The sequence below is a fragment of the Sus scrofa genome, chromosome 5 (genome assembly GCF_054392235.1).
Source record: "Sus scrofa isolate SSC_HxYL_T2T_F1_AM1 chromosome 5, Sscrofa_HxYL_maternal_Yorkshire_Landrace_v2.0, whole genome shotgun sequence".
Taxonomy (NCBI): Eukaryota; Metazoa; Chordata; class Mammalia; order Artiodactyla; family Suidae; genus Sus; species Sus scrofa.
In genome coordinates this window covers 20867015-20887342 of record NC_139387.1, presented here as the reverse complement: position 1 = coordinate 20887342, position 20328 = coordinate 20867015, and the positions used below count along the sequence as shown (strand labels likewise).

At 53.3% G+C, this 20328-nt stretch overlaps 2 protein-coding genes across 5 annotated transcripts; both read right to left on the bottom strand.

The window, feature by feature from the left end:
* Window positions 1-294: 294 nt before the first annotated feature.
* MFSD5 (major facilitator superfamily domain containing 5) lies at window positions 295-2607 on the bottom strand. Of its 2 annotated transcripts, none has more exons than XM_001926510.8 (2): window positions 2502-2607; window positions 295-1905 (listed from the first exon to the last, which is right to left on the bottom strand). In XM_001926510.8, the coding sequence occupies exon 2, from the start codon at window positions 1885-1887 to the stop codon at window positions 535-537; it is 1353 nt and encodes a 450-aa protein (XP_001926545.3). In that variant the 5' UTR covers window positions 1888-1905; window positions 2502-2607; the 3' UTR covers window positions 295-534. The 2 variants fall into 2 exon arrangements, with proteins under 2 accessions (XP_001926545.3, XP_005652620.1); XM_005652563.4 differs by lacking the exon at window positions 2502-2607 and adding an exon at window positions 2279-2411.
* A 3182-nt stretch (window positions 2608-5789) lies between these two features.
* Window positions 5790-20214, bottom strand: LOC102161895 (uncharacterized). Of its 3 annotated transcripts, XR_297140.4 has the most exons (4): window positions 20166-20214; window positions 15873-16064; window positions 9285-9442; window positions 5790-7004 (listed from the first exon to the last, which is right to left on the bottom strand). XR_297140.4 is itself a non-coding variant. In XM_084955762.1 (2 exons), the coding sequence occupies exon 1, from the start codon at window positions 10191-10193 to the stop codon at window positions 9681-9683; it is 513 nt and encodes a 170-aa protein (XP_084811888.1). In that variant the 5' UTR covers window positions 10194-10335; the 3' UTR covers window positions 5790-7004; window positions 9285-9680. The 3 variants fall into 3 exon arrangements, 1 of the variants encoding a protein (XP_084811888.1); XR_014803259.1 differs by lacking the exon at window positions 15873-16064; XM_084955762.1 differs by lacking the exons at window positions 15873-16064; window positions 20166-20214 and having other exon boundaries at window positions 9285-10335.
* Between the last annotated feature and the right edge of the window lie 114 nt (window positions 20215-20328).

Here is a 20328-nt window from a genome sequence, read left to right as displayed (position 1 = left end):
CCAGTGGGTCAGGAATCCGGCACTGCTGTGACATGTGGTGTAGATCGTGGACTTGGCTCTGATCCCGCGTTGCTGTGGCTGTGGTGTAGGCCTGCAGCTGCAGCTCCAATTGGACCCCTAGCCTGGGAACTTCCACGTTGTGGGTGTGGCCCTAAAAAGCAAAAAAAATATATATATATATAAATAATAATAACCTCCAGCTGGTAACCCCACCTCTCTCCTCACAACCTCCAGCTGCCCCCTCACCAGCAACTACTGAGGTGGGTACAGGTGAGGATGAGTAAACCAAATCAATGATCAACCCAAAGTGTTTATTTTTAGGTGGAAAAGGGGAAGGGAGTAACACAGAGGCAACTTTTGGCATCTTTTTTCCAGGCCATCACCCCATGTGCTCCCCAACCCAAAGCACTGGCAGGAGGGCCCCCAGGACAGGCTGAGGGGCCAGATAGTCACACGGTCAGTCAGAGAGATCTGTACAACCCTGGAGGGCCGGGATTCAAGGGTCCGTCCCAGCTCCCTTGTCCTGGAACAGGGTTAGAGCTCAGGGGCATAGGGCTCCCCGGTGGGTGAGGGCACCCGCAGCTCAGCATCGTGCCTCACCACGGTGAAGAGCCCCACCACCGCCAGCAGAGCCATCACCATAACAGCCGAGCAGATGCTGAACATGTTCCGAGTGCCTGTTTTGCGATCGCTGTCATGGAGGACCAGGAGCCCCAGGCAGGCCAGTAAGTGCAGGGGCACCCGGAACCAGTTGAGCACACCCGTTTGCTCTGTGTCAGGGATCACCTTTCTCCGCAGGAAGCTCATGCTGGGAAAATACAGCCCACAGGCCAGTTCGATGAGGAGGAAGGCGATGAAGGACTCCACTGGACTCTCCTGGCCTGGGCTGGTGGAGAAAGTCAACATGAAGAGGGAGAAGACGACGATGAGCACGGCAAAGGAGAGAAGGTGCATAGGCTGTAGGTGGTACCTCTTGGAGGTAGCGATGCGGTACAGGGACGAGCCGAGCAGGCTGGCTGCCATGAAGCTGGAGAAGATGATGCCCAGCGGGGCCCCGTGTGGGTCCAGCACAGGCGTCCAGAGGAAGACGAAGATGAAGATGACACTCTCGAACAGGGCCTGGATGGTGCCTAGCAGCAGCACACGACGGTCCGACAGGAGGCAGCGTAGGCCTCCAGCACAGGTCCTTGAGAAGGCACGCTGCCGATCATAGTTTTCTCCCCAGCTGTGAAGGGCCAAGGCCCCAGCCAGAGCCAAGAGCGGGATGGCGGCCACGAAGGGCGCTACGGGCCCCAGGCCCATCCAGCAGGCCACGGCCTCAGCTGCCACACCTGCCATGACAGCCAGCACGTGGTTCCAGAAGGCAGCTCGGGCGAAGGTAGCTGGGATCCACTCAGCAGGGAAGTCATGCCGTTCCACATGCTCATGGATGTACCAGGCCTCAAAGGCCGAGAAGAGCAGGGCTGTGGACAGCCCACCAAGTGCTCGGCCTACCAGCAGCACAAAGTAATCCTGGGAGAGTTTGGTTAAGCAGCAGAGAGAGTAAGTGAGGGAGAAGAGGACACAAGACTTCTTGCGACCCAGCCAATCCACAAGGGAGGAGGCCACTAGTCCAAAGAGAACTGTGGAGGCAAGGCCACACACGTAGAGAATGGCAATTTGTCCCTCCAGGAAGTGGTAATGCTGATAGAGTTTGTAGAGGTAGGGGGCCTGGAGCCAGTCCGCTGCCAGGGCCAGGAAGTAGACCTGATAGAAGTCCAGTTGAAATCGAAGGAAGGAGGGATTGCTGCAAGCCCTTCCAGAGGGCTTAGCCCGGCATCTTGACAGCTCCAATCCCAGACAGGAGGCCAGAAGGACCACAAAGGCAAGATAGGCAGTCACCAGCATGGCCGGCCCCCGGACGACCTGGGGCGAGAAGCGGGGTTCAGAGACACATCCATTGCCCTGGTGATGCTGTCAAGGGGCTGGGTGTGTAAGCAGAAGGCAGCTCCACCTAACCCCCCTGCCAAATATACTTCCCCACCCCTCAACTCCACTCCCCCAGAGCTCAGACCGGAGGGACCAGTTGGGTGGGTGGGAGGAGTGGCCCGCCGGAGCGGTCTCCTAGGACACTGTGGAGCAGGGAGGGGTAAGAGGCGAGGGGAGAAGGCTGAGCAGTCGCTCCACCCTGGCCGGGCATAGAAAAGAGGGAGTTCCCGCACCAATCCCAGCCCGGCAAGTTAAGGGGCTGCTGCCCTCTCCCACAACAGCTTCTGCACACAGTACTTCCTTCTGTTACCTCCCATGCTCTTTGGGGAGCCCGTTTTTCCCCTCAATGTCTCGTCATCTGTCCGGGGCATCCCTTCCGCCCGCGCCCGCGCGCGGGCCTCTCGTCTTGCTTCAGGGTCATGGGCGTGCATCTCGGATTCCCCTTCCTCCAGGTCAGAACACCCTCCCTGCGCCCCCTAGCCCTCGTCCAGCGCCGCCACACCCGCTCGCGCGTCGCCCAGACCCCGTCTCACCTGCTGCCCCGTCTGCGGGGACGCTCCGGACACGTCCGGCTCCAGGCCGCCGGGCCGCCCTGCCCGCTCTACCTCCGGCTCCGGCGCGGGTTCCAGCTGCGCGCCCGCCCCTCACAGCCTGCTTCCGGGAGCCCGGGAGGCCTCTGGCCGCCGCCATGATAGGCCCCGTCACGTGACGGGGGCGCGGCGCTCAAACCCCGCCCCTGTCCAGCTCCCTTGCTTCCTCCCCGGCACCGACCTCCAAAAACCGGCGGAGGCTCGATTGAAGCCGGTCGCGGTCACCGCCTCCGGTTCGGCCCCTCTCGTGAAACCCGCTCCATCGACTCCTGGATACCTGTGGGGCCACCTGAAAACAAAGGCCCATTTTCCCTCTTTTCCTCCGTGCGGTGGTTAGGGAGCGCAGCCGTGCCTGGGAAAAGGCCAGCAGTCCCACGGAGCCGGGGCTCGAGCTTCCGAAGGAACATAGCTGTCCGAAGCCGAGCCGGGCTCCTCGCTCTCCCTCCTTCCCCACTGGAGTGACCTCCAGGCCAGAAGTCAGTATGGCCCGGATATCTGAGGGAGGCAGTGTGGTGTAAAGGACTTGGACTTGGGCTTGCAGACAGCAGAGGCTCAAATCCCGCCCCTGTCACTTTCTACAGTGTGGCCTTGGGCAAGCCACATGATTTCTCAGGGTCCCAATTTCTTTCTCCTCAGTCATGGGAGAGTAGCTCCCAGTTTAAAAAAAGGCTAAAGTTCAATGGCAGTTAAGGGTTAAGAACTTCAGCCTTGGACCTTGACTCCCACCCTCTGCTGCTTACCAGCTGTGTTAGCTTGGAAAGGGTCTGTAACTTCTCTCCAGCTTTAGTATCATCTCCTCGGAAACCCTGCTATGGCTTCCTATCTCACTAAGACATAAAAGCCAAAGTCATAATGACCTAGAAAACCCTCTGCCTTCTGGTTCTCTGCTGCTTCTCTGACCTCATCTACCGCCATTCGTCCTCCTACTCCTTCTATCCATTTGTACTGGCTACTGCCAGGGCCTTTGCACACTGTGCCCTGTAAAGTTCGGGGCACATGACATCCACATGGTTCTCTCCCTCAGTCACTGCAGTTCTCTGTTCAAGTGTCACCTTATCAGAGAGGCCTTCCTTGGCCATCCTGTTTGAAATAGCAGCACCACCTCTGCCACAGTGATCTACCTCCTTCGAGCCCAACTCTCTACTCTCCTCTGCTGCTTTTTCTACATAGCACTTAATGCCATCTGGCACTATGTATTTTACTTATTAACTATCTCTTCTCCCTACAGATTTTATTCTGTTTTGTTTACTTCTATTCCCAGTATTAAAAACAGTTATTGGGGAATTCCCGTCGTGGCTCAGTGGTAAACGAACCTGATTAGGGACCATGAAGTTGCGGGTTCGATCCCTGGCTGTGCTCAGTGGGTTAAGGATCTGGCGTTGCCGTGAGCTGTGATGTAGGTCGAAGACGCAGCTTGGATCCTGCGTTGCTGTGGCTCTGGCGTAGGCCAGTGGCTACAACTTCGATTCGACCCCTGGCCTGGGAACCTCCATATGCCTCGGGAGCAGCCCTAGAAAAGGCAAAAAGACAACAAAAAAACAAACGAAAAACAAACAAACAAAAAAAACCCAGTTATTGGTACATAAAAAAAAATCAATAAATATTTGATGAAAAAATGAATAAGTTAATCCATGTAAATTACCTAAAAAGTGTTGGCCTCTATTAGCTGCTAACACTTACAGAAGTTTACCCGCTAGGGGTCAAATCAGAGCTGCATCTGGAGCCTATGCCACAGCCATGGCAACACCGGCTTGAGCCACATATGCAATCTGCTCTTCAGCTTGCAGTAACACCAGATCCTTAACCCACTTAGTGAGACCAGGGGTCAAACCCGCATCCTCAGGGATATTATGTCAGGTTGTAAACCCGCTGAGCCACAACAGGAATTCCTCAACAGCTGTGTTCTTCTTGTTTGTTTTTTTGGTTTTTTTGAGGGGGTGGGGTGTTAGGGCCACACCTGTGACATATGGAAGTTCTCAAGCTAGGGGTTGAATCAGAGCTGCAGCTGCCAGCCTACACCACAGCCACACTGGATCCCAGCCAGATCTGGCAATTATGCCGCCGCTCACAGCAACACCGGATCCTTAACCCAAAAAGCAAGGCCAGGGATCAAACCCACATCCTCATGGATAATAGTCGGGTTCTTAACCCACTGAGCAACAACAGGAACGCCCAAATTTTGGTTTTCTTTAGACTAATGTTGAAAGGTAGAGGGTGGGAGAGTCTGGAATCACATCACCATGAGGAAGAATTTCTTATGATAAATTCAACAGCTTGAAATATCCTGCAAGTTTCAAGGTGCCTTTATTCCTAACTGGCAAACTTCTAGAGAGTAGAGAGGGGTATTGGTTCCCATGCATTTGTGTAAACACAGCAAGACTCGAAAATCATGGTGTCCCCAGGATTGTTTAGTGAGTGAGGGTGTGGGGGACCCAAATGCCCTCCATCCTATCCTGGTTCTGAACTGAAACCCCTTGAACACCTGACACTCAATCTCTCAGTTTCTGGTGGTCTTCGAGGGAGGAGGTCACCCTGAGTGAAGGCGGGGAGTGGGACAGGATACTCTTACACGACTTGCCTTCTGTTTTCCAGAATGGAGGCCACTGTTCACTACTCTGGAGTTGCATTTTTCTCAGAAGCACCTGACAAAGAGCGACCTCAAGGAAAATCGAATTATTTTGGATTATGTTACTGTAGGACCTATTCAAAATATGTTTGTTTGGTTTTTTTTTGTCTTTTTAAGGCCACGCCCATTGCATATGGAGGTTCCCATGCTAGGGGTCCAATTGGAGCTGCAGTTGCCAACCTACACCACAGTCACAGCAACCCCAGATCCGAGCTGCATCTGCAACCTACTCCGCAGCTCACGGCAAGGCGGGATCCTTTAACCCACCGAGCGAGGCCAGGGATTGAACCCACATCTTCATGGATCCTAGTTGGGTTCTTAACCCGCTGAGCCACAACAGGAACTCCCAAAATATGTTTACTCTTTAAGGTTCCCTTGGCCCCTCACAGCTGGGAAAGTACAGCTGGGAAAGATCCTACACACGGGACACTTGCCAGCAGAGGATGGGAAGGGATAAAGGACAGTCTGGAATGCAGTTCATCTCCAGGACACACTTCTAGTGGAGGGCAAGGAGCACTGGCATCTGTCACAGGGGAAGTCCTGGCTTTCAGGGCAGGTGGGGAGGATGCTCTGGGGTTACTCAGAACCACGCTTACCACAGTAGCATCATTTAAACTTTTATTATGAAAAGGTTCAAACATACCCAAAGGTAGAGAGCACAGTTCTGTGACACCCTATACCCTTCCTTCAGCAATATTGATTTTGTCCCTTGGTTCCTTCTACTCCTTTCTTTTCTTTCCTTTTTTCAGTATTAAATAATTATTTATTAATTTATTATTTATTTTTTGTCTTTTTGTCTTTTCTAGGGCCACATCTGCTGCATATAGAGGTTCCCAGGCTAGGGGTCAGATCGGAGCTGTAGCCACCGGACTACGCCACAGCCGCAGCGACATGGGATCCGAGCCACGTCTGCAACCTACACCACAGCCCACGGCAACGCTGGATCCTTAACCCACTGAGCAAGGCCAGGGATCAAACCTGCAACCTCATTGTTCCTCGTTGGATTTGTTAACCTCTGCGCCACCACGGAAACTCCAATAATTTTTTATTTATTAAATAATGTATTAAAATTAACTATATCATTTCACTCCATGCTTCAGTACGCAGTTCTCGGAAATAAGGACCCTTTCTTGCATCATCTCAAAGCCGTTTTTACATTTAACAAAATCGACACTGATTCGTTGGCATCGCAAGTACCCAGTTCAAAATTAAATGTTAGCAACCGTCTAAAAATGTCTTTTTTTCCAATTGGGTGGTCCCAATCAGGAACCAGACAAGCCCCACCTGTCCCATGTCGTAGCTGTCTTCTTATGTCACTTCTCACTTTTCCCCTCAGCCATTGACTAGTTGAAGAAATTGGCTCAGATTTCCTCTAGAATGCCCCAAGTTCTGGATATGTTTCCTTACTTCTTTGTTGGGTCATTTAATTTGTCCCTCTGTCCCCCCACATTTCCTATTTAATGGAGGGCATTAAGGAGAGAGCTCTAGAGCTTTGGTTAGAAGCATGCTCAGTTTTTTTGTTTAAGTGTCCTTCCCAGGTGGTGCCGAGAGCTTCAGGCTGCATTATATCAGAAGATACATCATATGTGGTTGTCCCTTTTTAGTGATGCTAGAATTCTTCAGTGGGGACAGCTTGATTCCTCCATTGTAAAGTCCTCCATCAACCACCATGCTTGGTTTTATCCATTTATGATTCTTGCTTTTCTCAGTCATTTCATTAGGGCTTGCAAAATGGTGATTTTTCTAATTCCACATTCCTTCTACATTAGCTGGAGTTCTGTAAATAAGTTTTCTCCACCACTTAGAGCTATTTGGCCACCCTGAAATATAGTTTACACAGGACAGGCAGCATAAATGCGTAATTCTTTTTCTTTTTAGTGGCTAATTTTCAGAATAAGAAAAACATCTTTTTAAAATTTTTTTCTAAATTTTTTGCTTTTTAGGGCCATACCTGTGGCATATGGAAGTTCCCAGGCAAGGGGTCAAATCGGAACTACAGCTGCTGGCCTACACTGCAGCCACAGCAACACAAGATCCCAGCCACGTCTGAGACCTACACCACAGTTCATGGCAATGCGGGATCCTCAACTCACCGAGCAAGGTCAGAGATTGAACCCGCATCCTCATAGATACTAGTTGGATTTGTTTCCGCTGTGCCACAACAGAAACTCCAAAAAACATCATTTCTAAAAAGGTTTGGGCTTAGAGCTGAGAAGGGATGGATGGCCTAGACAGTGGGTAGTGAAGGAAGGGACTCTTCTGGTAGCTGTGTCCAGCCCTTGCTCACTCCAGCACATGGGGTGTGTGGGGGACAGATAGACAATGGAGGACCTGGTGTCCTGGCCCTTGGGCAGCATTGAGATGGGCTTGACACAGGCTTGGTGTGCCGGCAGCTGCAGAACCCAGGGAGAGAGAGAGAGAAAGCCAGATATTGGGGAGGCAGAAAGAGAGATAGGGAGTGAAAGAACAGCTAGACCCAGAAGACAGGAAAAGAGACACAGGCAGAAAGGGAAATAGAAAAGGAAGAGATGGAGAATGACTTGTAGACGAAGCAGAAGCAGAATAGGACAGAAAAGGAGAGAGACAGGAGGTGGATCAAAAGACCAAGGAGTGACTCGGCAAGTGAAGGATCCAGCATTGTCACTGCGTGGCCCAGGGGTCACTGCTGTGGCCCAGGTTCGATCCCTGGCCGCAGAACTTCCGGATGTTTCTGGTGTAGCCAAAAAAAAAAAAAAAGACCAAGGAATAAAACAAACATAAGGACAGGGAAGGGGGAGAGAAAAAGATATATGTGTTAAGTAGATTTTAAATTAGATGGGGAGGAGTTCCCTTCGTGGCTTTGCAGAATCGAATCTGACCAGCATCCATGAGGACATGGGTTCAGTCTCTGGCCTTGCTCAGTGGGTTAAGGATCCGGTGAGCTGTGGTGTAGGTCACAGATGTGGCTCAGACCTGCGTTGCTCTGGCTGTGGCATAGGCCATCGGCTACAGCTCCAATTCGACCCCTACCCTGGGAATCTCCATATGCCATGGGTGTGGACCTAAAAAGACAGAAAAAAAAAAAAGAATTAGATGGGAAAATAGAAGGACAGAGAGAGGGGGAACTAGATATAGAGACACAAGTTAAGTGAAGGCAGAATGTCCAGATGATAGAAAGAAGGAAACAGAAATGGAGAGAGTGGTATAGAATGAGAGAAGGAAAGAGAAGAATAAACAAGTAGACGGGAGTTCCCATTGTGGCACAGTGGTTAACGAATCCGACTAGGAACCATGAGGTTGCAGGTTCGATCCCTGGCCTTGCTCAGAGGGTTAAGGATCCGGCGTTGCTGTGAGCTGTGGTGTAGGTCGCAGACGCGGCTGGGATCCCGCGTTGCTGTGGGTCTGGCATAGGCTGGTGGCTACAGCTCCAATTAGACCCCTAGCCTGGGAACCTCCATATGCCGAGGGAGCGGCCCTAGACAAGGCAAAAAAAAATAAAAATAAAAAAAATAAACAGGTAGAAAGTAAAGAACAGAGGGTCCCAGAGAAGGAAGCCAAGAAAGACTGAAGCAGCCTAGTGTCAGAGCACTTAGGACGTGGAGGGGTGGTGGGCGCCTAGGGGCTTTCAGCTCAGGACCCAGCCCCAGTTCGATACCTGAGTTTATCACATCCAGCTCCCTCTTGGTCGCTTCTCCAAACTCCCAGCCCCACCCCCAAGGACAGGGATTTACCACTAGCAACTAACTAGGTGTGGATGGGATCTTTAGGAGCCTGATCCATTGTCCCCCTGGCAGATGAGCATGGATGTAAGAGATGGGATTATTGCTGGAGGATTGAGGTCATGAGGCTGGCGAGCACTCAGGGATTTGAGATAAGACCTTCAGGTAGAGAGCACCAGGTTCTAGAAGCAAAGGACCATAAAGGATGTCAGGATATCCAGGAGGAGGGAGGAACCCAGAATCCTCTGCTCAGCCTCTTCTTCTGGTCCAAGAGCCACTGACCTTCCTTATGAGACTCATGATGAGAAGGAAGGGGTCCAGAGACTCTTGGGTCAGTCAGGGATATGGGTAGAGGTCCAGGGGGCAAGAGAAGTAGCCCCTGGACAAAGGATCCCCTCTCACCTCTGGAAGAAGAATCCATCTTATCCATGCAAACCGCCGAGAAGATGAAGCAAGAAGGGTCTTCAGGGGAGGCTGACTAGAGAGAAAATGGCCAACTTGCTCATCGCCTTCAGGGGCCATGGGGGAGGCTCTCAGAAGAACACTTTCCATTCCAGAAGCTGCAGAAGAGGAGATTCTGGAACCAGCAGGAGAACGCCCAGAATCTAACTTCGAAACAGATGCCCTGCTCTCACTCCCAGGACAGAGGAAGGGGCTGAGGGCACTGAGCAGCCTGCCGCCGCCCCCTGCCTGGGCGAGGGGTCCAGCTGACCCCTCCAGAGCTTCCATGTCTTCCTGAAGAAGCCACTGCAAAAGTGCTCTGGCAGATTGTCAGTCTCTGAGGGGGCGACAGGCCAGCTAGACTATCAGACAGTGCCAAGAGGTTCGTTGTCCCCTGAAGCAGCAGCTGCAGCGGCCAGTGGAGCCTGGAGGTCCCCAGGCAGCCCCTCGGCCATAGCCACAGTTGTCACTGCAGCCCAAGCAGGAGCTGGGACAGGTGGCTTGGCCCTTGGAGCAAGAGTACATGGGACAAGGAGAGGGATGGCAACAGGTCAAGTATGGACCAGAGCATGGGGTGCAGGGACTGCGGGGACAAGTCAGGGGGGGACAGGCAGGGCAGGGAGGGCAGGAGCAGGTACAGGGTGGGCCAGGGAGGCCGGGACAGGAGGGGCAGTTTGTTGCATAAGAGGCAGAGCAGGAGCAGGTGGGAGGGGGACAGCCGGGGCAGGGGCAGGGGCAGTGGCAGGCAGAAGGAGGGCAGGACAGACAAGGAGAGGCGGCTGGTGGGCTGTGCCCCGGAGGTGGAGGGGGCTGGTGGTGGCTGGCCTTCTTGTTCCGGGGCCCCAAGCGTAGGCCAAGAGAGAAGTCCATGCAGCAGCAGGGGCGGCCAGGCTGGGGTTGGGTAAAGGGGAGGGCAGGGGTGGAGTCAGAGAGGCAGGCTGTGGGGAGCAGGGGTGGGGGCAGGATTAAACCTAAGACAGTGCTGAGCCTTGCTGATCCTGCAGGAGCTCAGACCTCCCCACCTCACCCACCTCTTCTGGGCTGCCTGGCAGGGCTCTCCTGTTGCCTGCCCCGCCCTGCTGAAAACCCCCTCAAGGGCACCAGACCCAAACATGTTCTCCAAAAATGCCTGAAGTCCTTTGGTTTTTTTTTTTTTTTTTCGTCTTTTTTTGTCTTTTCGTTGTTGTTGTTGTTGTTGTTGTTGTTGTTGCTATTTCTTGGGCCGCGCCCGCAGCATATGGAGGTTCCCAGGCTAGGGGTTTAATCGGAGCTGTAGCCACCGGCCTATGCCAGAGCCACAGCAACGCGGGATCCGAGCCGCGTCTGCAACCTACACCACAGCTCACGGCAATGCCGAATCGTTAACCCACTGAGCAAGGGCAGGGACCGAACCCACAACCTCATGGTTCCTAGTCGGATTCGTTAACCACTGCGCCACGACGGGAACGCCAGTCCTTTGTTTTTTGTCTTTCTTCCTTCCTTCCATCCATCCATCCTTCCTTCCTTTGCCACCCTGCAGCCTATGGAGTTCCCAGGCCACGGACTAGATCTGAGCCGGAGTTGCAACCTACACCACAGCTGTGGCAACACTGGCTGCTTAACCCACTGTGCTGGGCCGGGGATTGAACCCGTGTCCCTGCTGCCGCAGAGATGCTGTCAATCCTGTTGCGCCACAGCAGGAAATCCACACCTCCAGTCCTTTGTTTACACTGTTCCTTCTGCTCTGAGTATCCTTTCTCTTTTCATCCCCTGACAAGGTCCTATCATCTCTGAAGTCGTCCCCTTTATTTAATTAAAAAGTATTTCTTGAGCTCTGGCACCTGGCGCCTGCCTGGGCAAGGACCCCTGCCCGTCACTCTCCAGTCCTGATGGCCAGAATGGCTGCTTCAGGCTCCCAGACAGGCCCCATGGGACACGTAGGGACGCAGCAGCAGCCGCCGCCGCAGATGCGCTCTGAGACTGAGCCAGGGATGTTGGTAGGAGCTGGCAGGGGAGGGAGGAGGCCTAAACTTCTGGGAGTTTCCAGACAGGGCAAGTCCCGGGTGTAGGGGCAGGGGTGCCTGGTTGTCTCTGGGAGACTGACAACCAGCTTGGACAATTATTATTTGAGGGCCTATCATGCAGCAGGAATTGGACACAGGGCAGAACAAGACAGCTAAGTTCTCTCTCTTATGGAGCGCCCATAAAAGTCAGGAGTGGCTAGGGTGGAGACAAAAAACAAACAGATAAACAAACAATTAGCTTATTTCAGAGGATGAAATTGGCTATGAAAGAAACCAGGGTGAAAAAAAAAAAAAAAAGGAGTTTGAATCTGACTGCAAAAAAAATTAAATAAATAAATAATAAAAAAGAGGAGTTCCTGTCGTAGCGTAGCGGAAAGGAATCCAACTAGGAGCCACGAAGTTGCGGGTTTGATCCCTGGCCTCGCTCAATGGGTTAAGGTTCCAGTGTTGATGTGGCTGTGGTGTATTCGACTCCTAGCCTGGGAACCTCCATATGCCCCAGGTGAGGCCCTAAAAAGACAAAAAGACAAAAAAAAAAAAAAAAAAAAAAAAAGAATCCAACTGCAGTGGCTCTGGCCCCTGCAGAAGGTGTTCGATTCCCAGCCTGGCACAGTGGGTTAAAGGATCTGGTGTTGCCATAGCTGTGACCTAGGCATAGGTCACAGCAGAGGCTCAGATTCAATCCCTGGCCAGGGAACTTCCATATATCACAGGTGCAGTCATAAAACAAACAAACAAACAAAAACAGGGTGATGCGATAAAAAGTGACTCAGAAAGGTGGATCCTTCAGAAGGGGCAACTAGACAGCCCCCAAACAGTCAGGTATGATGGAACTTAAGGGTTCCTCGGGGAGCCTATTAAGCCCTGCAGACAAGGGAAGAGCTGCTGAGGCTGCATGGAGCCCAGGTGGCTGGACTATGGAGAAGACTAAAGCTGAGAAGGGGATAAGGAGAGCTGGATGCTGCAGGCAAAAATTTGGTGGTCAGGGGAGTTCCCATCATGGCTCAGCAACCAACCAGAACTAGTATCCATGAGGATGTGGCTTCGATCCCTGGTCTCACTCAGTGGGTTAAGGATCCAGTGTTGCCTTAAGCTGTGGTGTAGGTTGCAGACAAGGCTCGGGTCCCGCGCTGCCATGGCTATGGCTCTGGCGTAGACTGGCAGCTCCAGCTCCGATTTGACCCCTAGCCTGAGAACCTCCATATGCCACAGGTGCAACCCTAAAAAGACAAAAAGAAAAAATCAGTGGTCAGGAAAGTGCCACCGAGAAGTGACATTTTAGCAAGGAGCTGAAGAAAGTGAGGGAGAGAGCCATGGAGATAGCTGGTGGCCAAACATTCTAGAGAAGTGGGACAGCAAGTACAAAGAGCAATGAGGAGAGACATAATGGCACAGGTAGAGAGCCAGGCAGAAGCTCTGGGGGCCACAGCGCTGACTTGGGTCTTATTCCAAGGAAAAAGGAAAACCACTGAGGGTTTTAGGCAAGAAAGGTGTGTGGGTCATCTTGAACCCTTGAACCCATACCTGCCCCTATCTAGAATGTTCTATTTCCTGTGTAACTGGTACAATTATTTTGGAAAACAGTCTGGCATTATCTGACAAAACTGAGATGGCCTGTCCATCATTTTTTCTTTTTCTTTTTTCTTTCTAGGGCTGCACCTGCAGCATATGGAAGTTCCTAGGCTAGGGGTCAAATTGGAGCTGCAGCTGCTGGCCTACGCCACAGCCAGAGCAATGCCAGATACAAGCTGCATCTGCAGCCTGTGGCAATGCCAGATCCTTAAGCTACTGAGTGAGGCCAAGGAACAAACCTGAATCCTCCTGGATACTGATTGGGTCCTTAACCAACTGAGCCACAATGGGAACTCCTGTATATCCACTCTGACCCTTAGTTTTATAGTCTAGAAAAGCTCTTGTATGTATGTACTGGGAAGCATGTACTAGGAGTTCCCTGGTGGCTCAGTGGGTTAAGGATCCAGTATTGCCACTGCTTTGGCTCTGGTTACTGCTGTGGCTTGGGTTTGATCCCAGGCCTGGGAATTTCTGCATGCCACGGGCACAGCCAAAAAAAAAATTTTTTTTTAATTAAAAACATAGTTTTGTGCAACAATTTATATCTTGTACCTTCCTGTCAATTTTGTTGTGAAGCTAAAACTGCTTTAAAAAGACAAAAAGGGGAGTTCCCTTTGTGGCGCGGTGGTTAACGAATCCGACTAGGAACCATGAGGTTGTAGGTTGTAGGTTGTAGAATCCAGCGTTGCCGAGAGCTGTGGTGTAGACTGCAGATTTGGCTCAGATCTGGCATTGCTGTGGCTGTGGTGTGGGCCAGCGGCTGCAGCTCTGATTCGACCCCTAGCCTGGGAAACTCCATATGCCACAGGTGCAGCCCTAAAAAAAAAAGGAGTCTTTTTTTTTTTTTTTTTTTTTTTTTTTTTTTTTTTGCTTTTTAGGGCCATACCTGAGGCACATGGAGGTTCCCAAGCTAGGGGTTGAATCAGAGCTATAGCCATCGGCCCACACCACAGCCACAGCAACACAGGATCTGAGCCGTGTCTGTGACCTACAGCACAGCTCACCACAACATCCATCCTTAACCCACTGAGCGAGGCCAGGGATCGAACCTGCAAGCTCATGGTTCCTAGTCAGATTCGTTTCTGCTGTGCCATGGCAGGAACTCCAGAAAAAAAGTCTTAAAATTAAAATGAAAGAAAAAGAAGGAAATAATTATCATAAAAGTCAGGATGGTGAGTTCTTCTTAGGAGAGGGGGGGAATGATGGGAGGGACACATGGGAAGTCCTGGAGTACAGGAAATACTCTACTTCTTTTCTTTTCCTTTTTAGGGCCATAACCTGCAGCATATGGAAGTTCCTAGGCTAGGGAGTGAATCAGAGCTGCGGCTGCCAACCTACACCACAGCCACAGCAACACCAGATCCAAGCTGCATCTTCAACCTAGGCTGGCAGCAACACTGGATCCTTAAGCCACTGGGCAAGGCCTGGGATGAAACCCGCATCCTCATGGATACTAGTCACGTTCTTAACCTGCTGAGCCACAATGGGAACTCTGAAATACTTGACCCCAATGGCAGCCGAATAGGTATTCCCTTTGTTCCAATTTATTCTATACATCGTTCATAGTATATTTATATACTCTTTCAGAAAGAGAAAACGTAAGTACTATTTTTTTCTCTACTCCACGCCACCTTGTTCAAATCCTCATGCTGAAGTTAGACAACCCATAGTCCATACGCCCACCTTTCCCATCTGACCTCAAGGACAGTGATTTGCCCTGTATTTCTGCCTGGCACAGAGTAGATGCTCAATAAGATAACTGTTTTCTGAACTAGATGGAATTGAATTGAATCCCCTAGGTCTCTAATCCCATGGAGAGGTGGGCAGCTGTAGAAGAAGAAGCCTGCCTCGGTGAAGAGAGCTCAGGACCACCAAGACCTGGGTGCCCATCTTAGCTCTGCCATGTCCTAGCTGTGTGATACTGGGTAAGTCGCTTAACATCTCTGGGTCTCCCCTACCTCCTCTGTGAAATGGGGGTGATAACTGCTACTTCTCTGGACGGCTGTGTGGATTAAGCGAGTAACGTACATGCCTAGCACAACGCCTGGAAGATTGTAGGTGTTCAACGAAGGGTAGAGGGATAGTTTCCCACCTCCTCCCCCCAGCCCCACATCTTTTCTTCAAAGGAGTCTATTAGAAAGGGCAGCCAGGGAGTTCTTGTTGTGCTTCAGCAGTAATAAATTCAACTAGTATCCGAGAGGATGTGGGTTCAATCCCTGGCCTCACTCTGTGGGTTAAGGCTCCGGCATTGGTGTAGGTCACAGACGTGGCTCCGATCTGGTGTTGCTGTGGCCGTGGTGGAGGCTGGCAGCTGTAGCTCTGATTGAACCCCTAGCCTGGGAACTTCCATATGCCATGGGTGTGGCCCTTAAAAAAAAAAAGAAAGAAAGAAAGAAACGAAAGGGCAGCCAGATAGCAAAGATGGTCCCAGAGAGTGGGCCCACCTCCGTGAGCCCCCTCGGGGCCAAGGCAGAGATGTAGCCTGCTAGAGAGCTGGCAGATGGGGAGACCCCACTGTAGGTGAACAGAACCCAGGCAGCTGGTGGGAGCTGGCCAAGGAGGCAGGACACCAGAGTTCTGGGAGTTTCCATCCAGGGGAAGTCCCAGGTGTGGGTGTAGAGGTGCCAGGTTGGCCCCACCCAGCACTCTGGCCCCAGGGGATGTGGGTCCAGGGAGGTAAATGGGTCAGAGCAGGGCTGGAACTTACCTCCCTTGGTCCCATGACTCCCTTGCCTTGTGGAGGAGGCAGAGTCACAGAGAAACTGCTCTCTCCTCCAAAGGACCCTCTACTTCTCTTCTTCTTTCCTTGGGAACCTAAGAACCTCGGAAGCTCAGTGTCTGAGCAGGAGGAGCTGGGAGACCCCCCCCCCAGTGGACAGAGGAGAGAGAACCTCATAAGCCAGGGTGGAGGTTCTGTACAAAAGAATCTGCTCCACCCACCCCCATGGGACGGCAGGACCCCTGGAGCGCTCACCTCACACATGCCAGGCAACTGTGGAGGCAGATGGAGGCAGACGTGCTCCTCCTTGTTCCAGGGAGTGGGACAGGTCAGGGCTGGATCCCAGAGGGGAGGGTGCACAGTGGAACAGCTCAGAGCAGAAGGCTTTTCTGTCTGGTGTGGCTCCAGCTGGGCAAATCCAGGAATCCCTCACCCCGAGGGATTTGCCTGCAACATGGGCCTTGTGTTCTGTTTATAATCTCAGGCCTAGGCCTGTGGATTCCTCTTCCCCATCTGTGCCTCTGTGTCCCTTTCTGGAGGAACGATGGAGAAATGGGTAGAATCACTCCAGGACAGGGGCACCAGGTGTCTCTAGGTCCCGCTTCGGCCATGAGGAGGTGTTTACCCTCCCTCCCTTGTAGCCTATCAAAATCCAGGTGAGGGAGTTCCCATTGTGGCTCAGCGGTAACGATCCCAACTAGTATCCATGAGGATGTGGCTTCGATGGCCTCGGCCAGTGGGTGAAGGATCCGGCATTGCCATGAGCTGTAGGTCTCCGAGGCAGCTGGGATTTCACATGGCTGTGGCTGACTTGATCCCTAGCCTGGGAACTTCCAGGTGCTGCAGGTGCAGCCCTAAAAAGCAAAAAAAGTAAATAAGAATAATAATAAAAGCGACTTCCATTAAAAAAAAATCCAGGTAAGGAGCAGGTATGGGAGGACCCTGTCCTTTCTGGAGGAGCGGAGTGGCTGTGAGCCAGGACCCTGGCCTTTGCACAAACTCTTCTGCTGCCCTCCCTTCTCACCACTCTCCTCCTCACTCCCCCGCCCTCCAGAGTTTTTCCTCATCTCTTTATCTGGGGGCGGAAATCCTCCTACCATCCATTCTCACAGTACCTTAGGCCTCTCCATGCTGCTTATCACTTTCAATTGGGTAGCTTTTTTTTTTTTTTTTGTCATTTTAGGCCCGCACCCATGACAATGGAGGTCCCCAGGCTAGGGGTCGAATTGGAGTTGTAGTGGCTGGCCCTCACCACAGCCTCAGCAACGCCACATCCGAGCCATGTCTGCAACCTACACCGCAGCTCACGGCAGCGCCAGATCCTCAAGCCACTGAGCGAGGCCAGGGATCGAACCTGCATCCTCGTGGATCCCAGTCAGATTCGTTTCTGCTGCGCCACGACAGGAACTCCATCACTTGCAATTTTGTGCCTTATCTGGTTAATGTCTGCCTCCTCCACCAGCTGATGAGCCTGAACGGGAAGGGATCATACCTGGCAATTCCCAGGGCCTAAGACAGGGCCTGGCGCACCACGGATGCTTAACCGTTTGTTGAATTAATGAATGGTGCGTGTTCAGAGAAGACATTCCTAGAGTTCTTTAGGCGAGTCCTCAAATCTTGTGTTTCAAAATCAAGGCCTTATTTATTCTGTGTGGGGAACTGGGCAGCTCCGAGGCTGGTTAGGACTTTCCACACACAAACCCACTTACCAGGAGAGCCACAAACTGGCCAGCACAGAACAGGCTCGATTCAAGGGGTGGACCTAAGCAAGCACCCAGAGCCAGGCTGGCACCAGCCCTGGCACAGAGCAGGCCCGTGGGGAGGAGGTGGGCAAGAAGGGGAGGAAGGGAAAGAAGACACGTGTCGTACAAAACATGTTTTCATCACTCTCCCTGGGTGCCCTGGTCTCCAAGCCCCGATGGCACCTCTGTGCCTTAATGATGTCCTTGGGGGTTGTAACATAGCTCCCCCCATCTCCTGAAGACATCTGCCAGCCACTTCTGAGCATGGCATAGGACATCCGCCAGTACCAGACTGGGCATGCGGAAATTACCTATTCAGTGTCCCGAGGCTGAAGGGGAGGGGGCAAGGGTGACAATGAGGGGTGGGGGATACAGTCAATCAGGGCAGATAGGACAGAGGTCTGGATCCTTTTCTCCTCATCACAAGCTCTCTTTTCTGTCTTTGTGATGAAGGGAGCAAAGGAAGCCTGGTCCTAGGGCCCCCAAGCTATCGTTTCTCCAAGTTGCCAGGGTGACCAAGTGGAGCAACCACAAACAGAGCAAAGCCTAGAACCAGGGATGACCCAAGAGAAAGAGAAATGAGGGGAGCTCTTTCCACCAGTTTCCAGAGTGGGAGGCCCTCTTCTCAAGCTTCCTTCTGGAATCCTTGGACAGAGCACAGGCTCCAGTGCCAGAGGGAGAGAAGAAGCTGAACCCCTCACAATGCCCTTCTTCTCTGCTCTTCAATCTGCCTGTCTGGTTTGACTTCCAAAGCGCTGCAGCAGGCAGACCCCAGTCACTGGGTCCCGGGGAGGGGCGGGGGCGGAGCCGCGGCAGCCCCGAGGGGAGGGGCCGGCGCAGGGCGGGTCTTCCTGGGCATCGCCCCCTGGCTGCTGTCGTTGGCTAGGGACCCAAAAGGCCGCCAGAAGGGCGGAGCCACAGTTACCAAGACCGATGGATGGACAAACACCCACTAGAGACAAAGGCAGAGGCGGACTGACAGACAGACCAAGAGAAGGGGGAGGGTAGAGACGGATGGAATTCCAGACCCTCTCTCTCTTTCCAAGCTACCCAAGCGTTTTGTCCCCCGTTTTAGTTGCCCTGTCCCCATTTGCTACCCCAGCTGCATAGTCTCAGAGCTCTAGCTCTTGGGGCACTAGCCCCTGAGCGCCCTCTAAGAAGAAGAGAGAGGGCTACTGAGCAGGGAGAGCTTTCCCCGGGTGGGTGGTGCCTGGTTCTGTGTCAGGATGCCCGGCCAGGGGCCAGGGAGGGAGTGGTGCCCTTGCCCGGTTCATGAGGACAGGAGACTCATTCACTGTAAACCAAGTACAGATGTGCTGGGAGGGGGAGGGGGAGGGGGAATCAGGGAACGTTCACAAACCGCAGCTGGGCTAGCCCTTCTTCTGCCAGCCACCACCACCGCCAGGGCAAGAGGGGTTAACTTCACAGCCTCCTGGCAAGATCTCTGCCACCCAGGCAGGGTGCCATCCTACCCCTGCCTGGACGCCTGGGTCCAACTCCCCGACACCCGCCCCTGCCACACTGCTGAGAGCTGCTCCCAGGGTAACCAAGCAAAGTCAACAGCAGCCAGGCCACCTGGGGACGGGACCCTGGAGTACCTATTCCCAGCTCTTCCCACCCCTGGAGTGAAAGGGAGGGCCTTGTCTGCACCCCATCAACAGCTCCCGTTCACCCAAGAGAGCCCCAGCGTGCCCGGTCTTCTCCCTCCCCTTCACCTGACTCTGGCTACCACCGAAAGTGGCTTTTCCCTTTCCGGGGAGGAAGGATACCTGGTCCCCAGGGTGGCAATGAGGACAGAGCAAGGTAATTTCAGTATGGAAAATGTGATGTGACCACGAGTGGGTGTCTCCAGGGCTGGCCTCCCTGGGACTGTGGCTGGGGAGTGTCTTTGGGGTGCATGTCTCCAGCCTAGCCCAGCCCCCACTACTACTGCTGCCCTTCCCCACTTTCTCACTCCCCCCCTAGTCCCATGGAGCCTGGACTTCAGACCCCTTCTCTCCTCTCACTCTGTCCTCCGTAGAATGGACAGTCTAGTGCTGAGAGTCTGTGGCGGTCACACTGAAGTCAGAGAATGTCCCCATCAGACACTGCATTGACTCTGGGCGCACGCACACACAGGCGCGCGCGCGTGTGCGCGCACACACGCGCACACACACACACACACACACACACACAGACCTAGAGTCAACAACATTCGTGGCGCATCCACCAGGCAGGCAGGCAGGCAGGCAGGCAGGCAGGCACTAGTTAAGGCAGACACACACCCTCAGCTTGGGCTTCCTCCCTCACACCCAGCCCAAGGCTCCTCCCACTCCCAGCTAGGGATCCTTCTGCCCTCCTCCCCAGCCTCTCCCCTCCAGACCCAAGCCTGAAGGTGGGGACAGTCTCAGCAGCCAGGGACCCAGGAGCCCTAACTCCCACTCCCAGGTGATCAAGGCAGGGTGAGAGGGAGGAGGTCTTTAAGGCCAGGCCTTAGCACCCCCCACAGCCTCCACTAGTTAAACCAGTTTGCTCCTGGGACCAAAGGACCGGCTGCGGTAGGCAAGGGGAAGTGGAGACTACTTTGACCTGCAGGTGAAGGCTCAGCAAAGGGTAAAGACAGTGGCATCTGCTCTGGCATATCCCTGCGTGGTCACTCCACCCCTAGGAAGACGTGGATGCGCCCCTACCGCCTACCCTGCAGAGGTGCAGAGACTGGCCTCCCTGAACCACAGTCTGGCCAGAGAACTCACCCAGTCCCCCCAAACGGCAGGAAAGGGAAAAGTGCCAGAGAGAAAGGGTGGCATCCCGGGCCCAGGACACTGACCTCTCCTGCCAGCCTTGCCCGGCCTCCCGGGGACGCAGCCACGGAAGCCCAGCAAATGGGAGGGGCAGAGACCCAGGCGTCCCGGGCCGCCCCGCCCAGCCCCCCCCTCCTACCCACCCACCCCCGCCCCCCAGCCCCAGGGCACCGAGGAGGGAGCCGGGCA

Bases quoted from the DNA above. Each gene is read 5' to 3' on its own strand.
- MFSD5 (XM_001926510.8), bottom strand. From the start codon at position 1,887: ATGCTGGTGACTGCCTATCTTGCCTTTGTGGTCCTTCTGGCCTCCTGT.
- LOC102161895 (XM_084955762.1), bottom strand. From the start codon at position 10,193: ATGGACTTCTCTCTTGGCCTACGCTTGGGGCCCCGGAACAAGAAGGCC.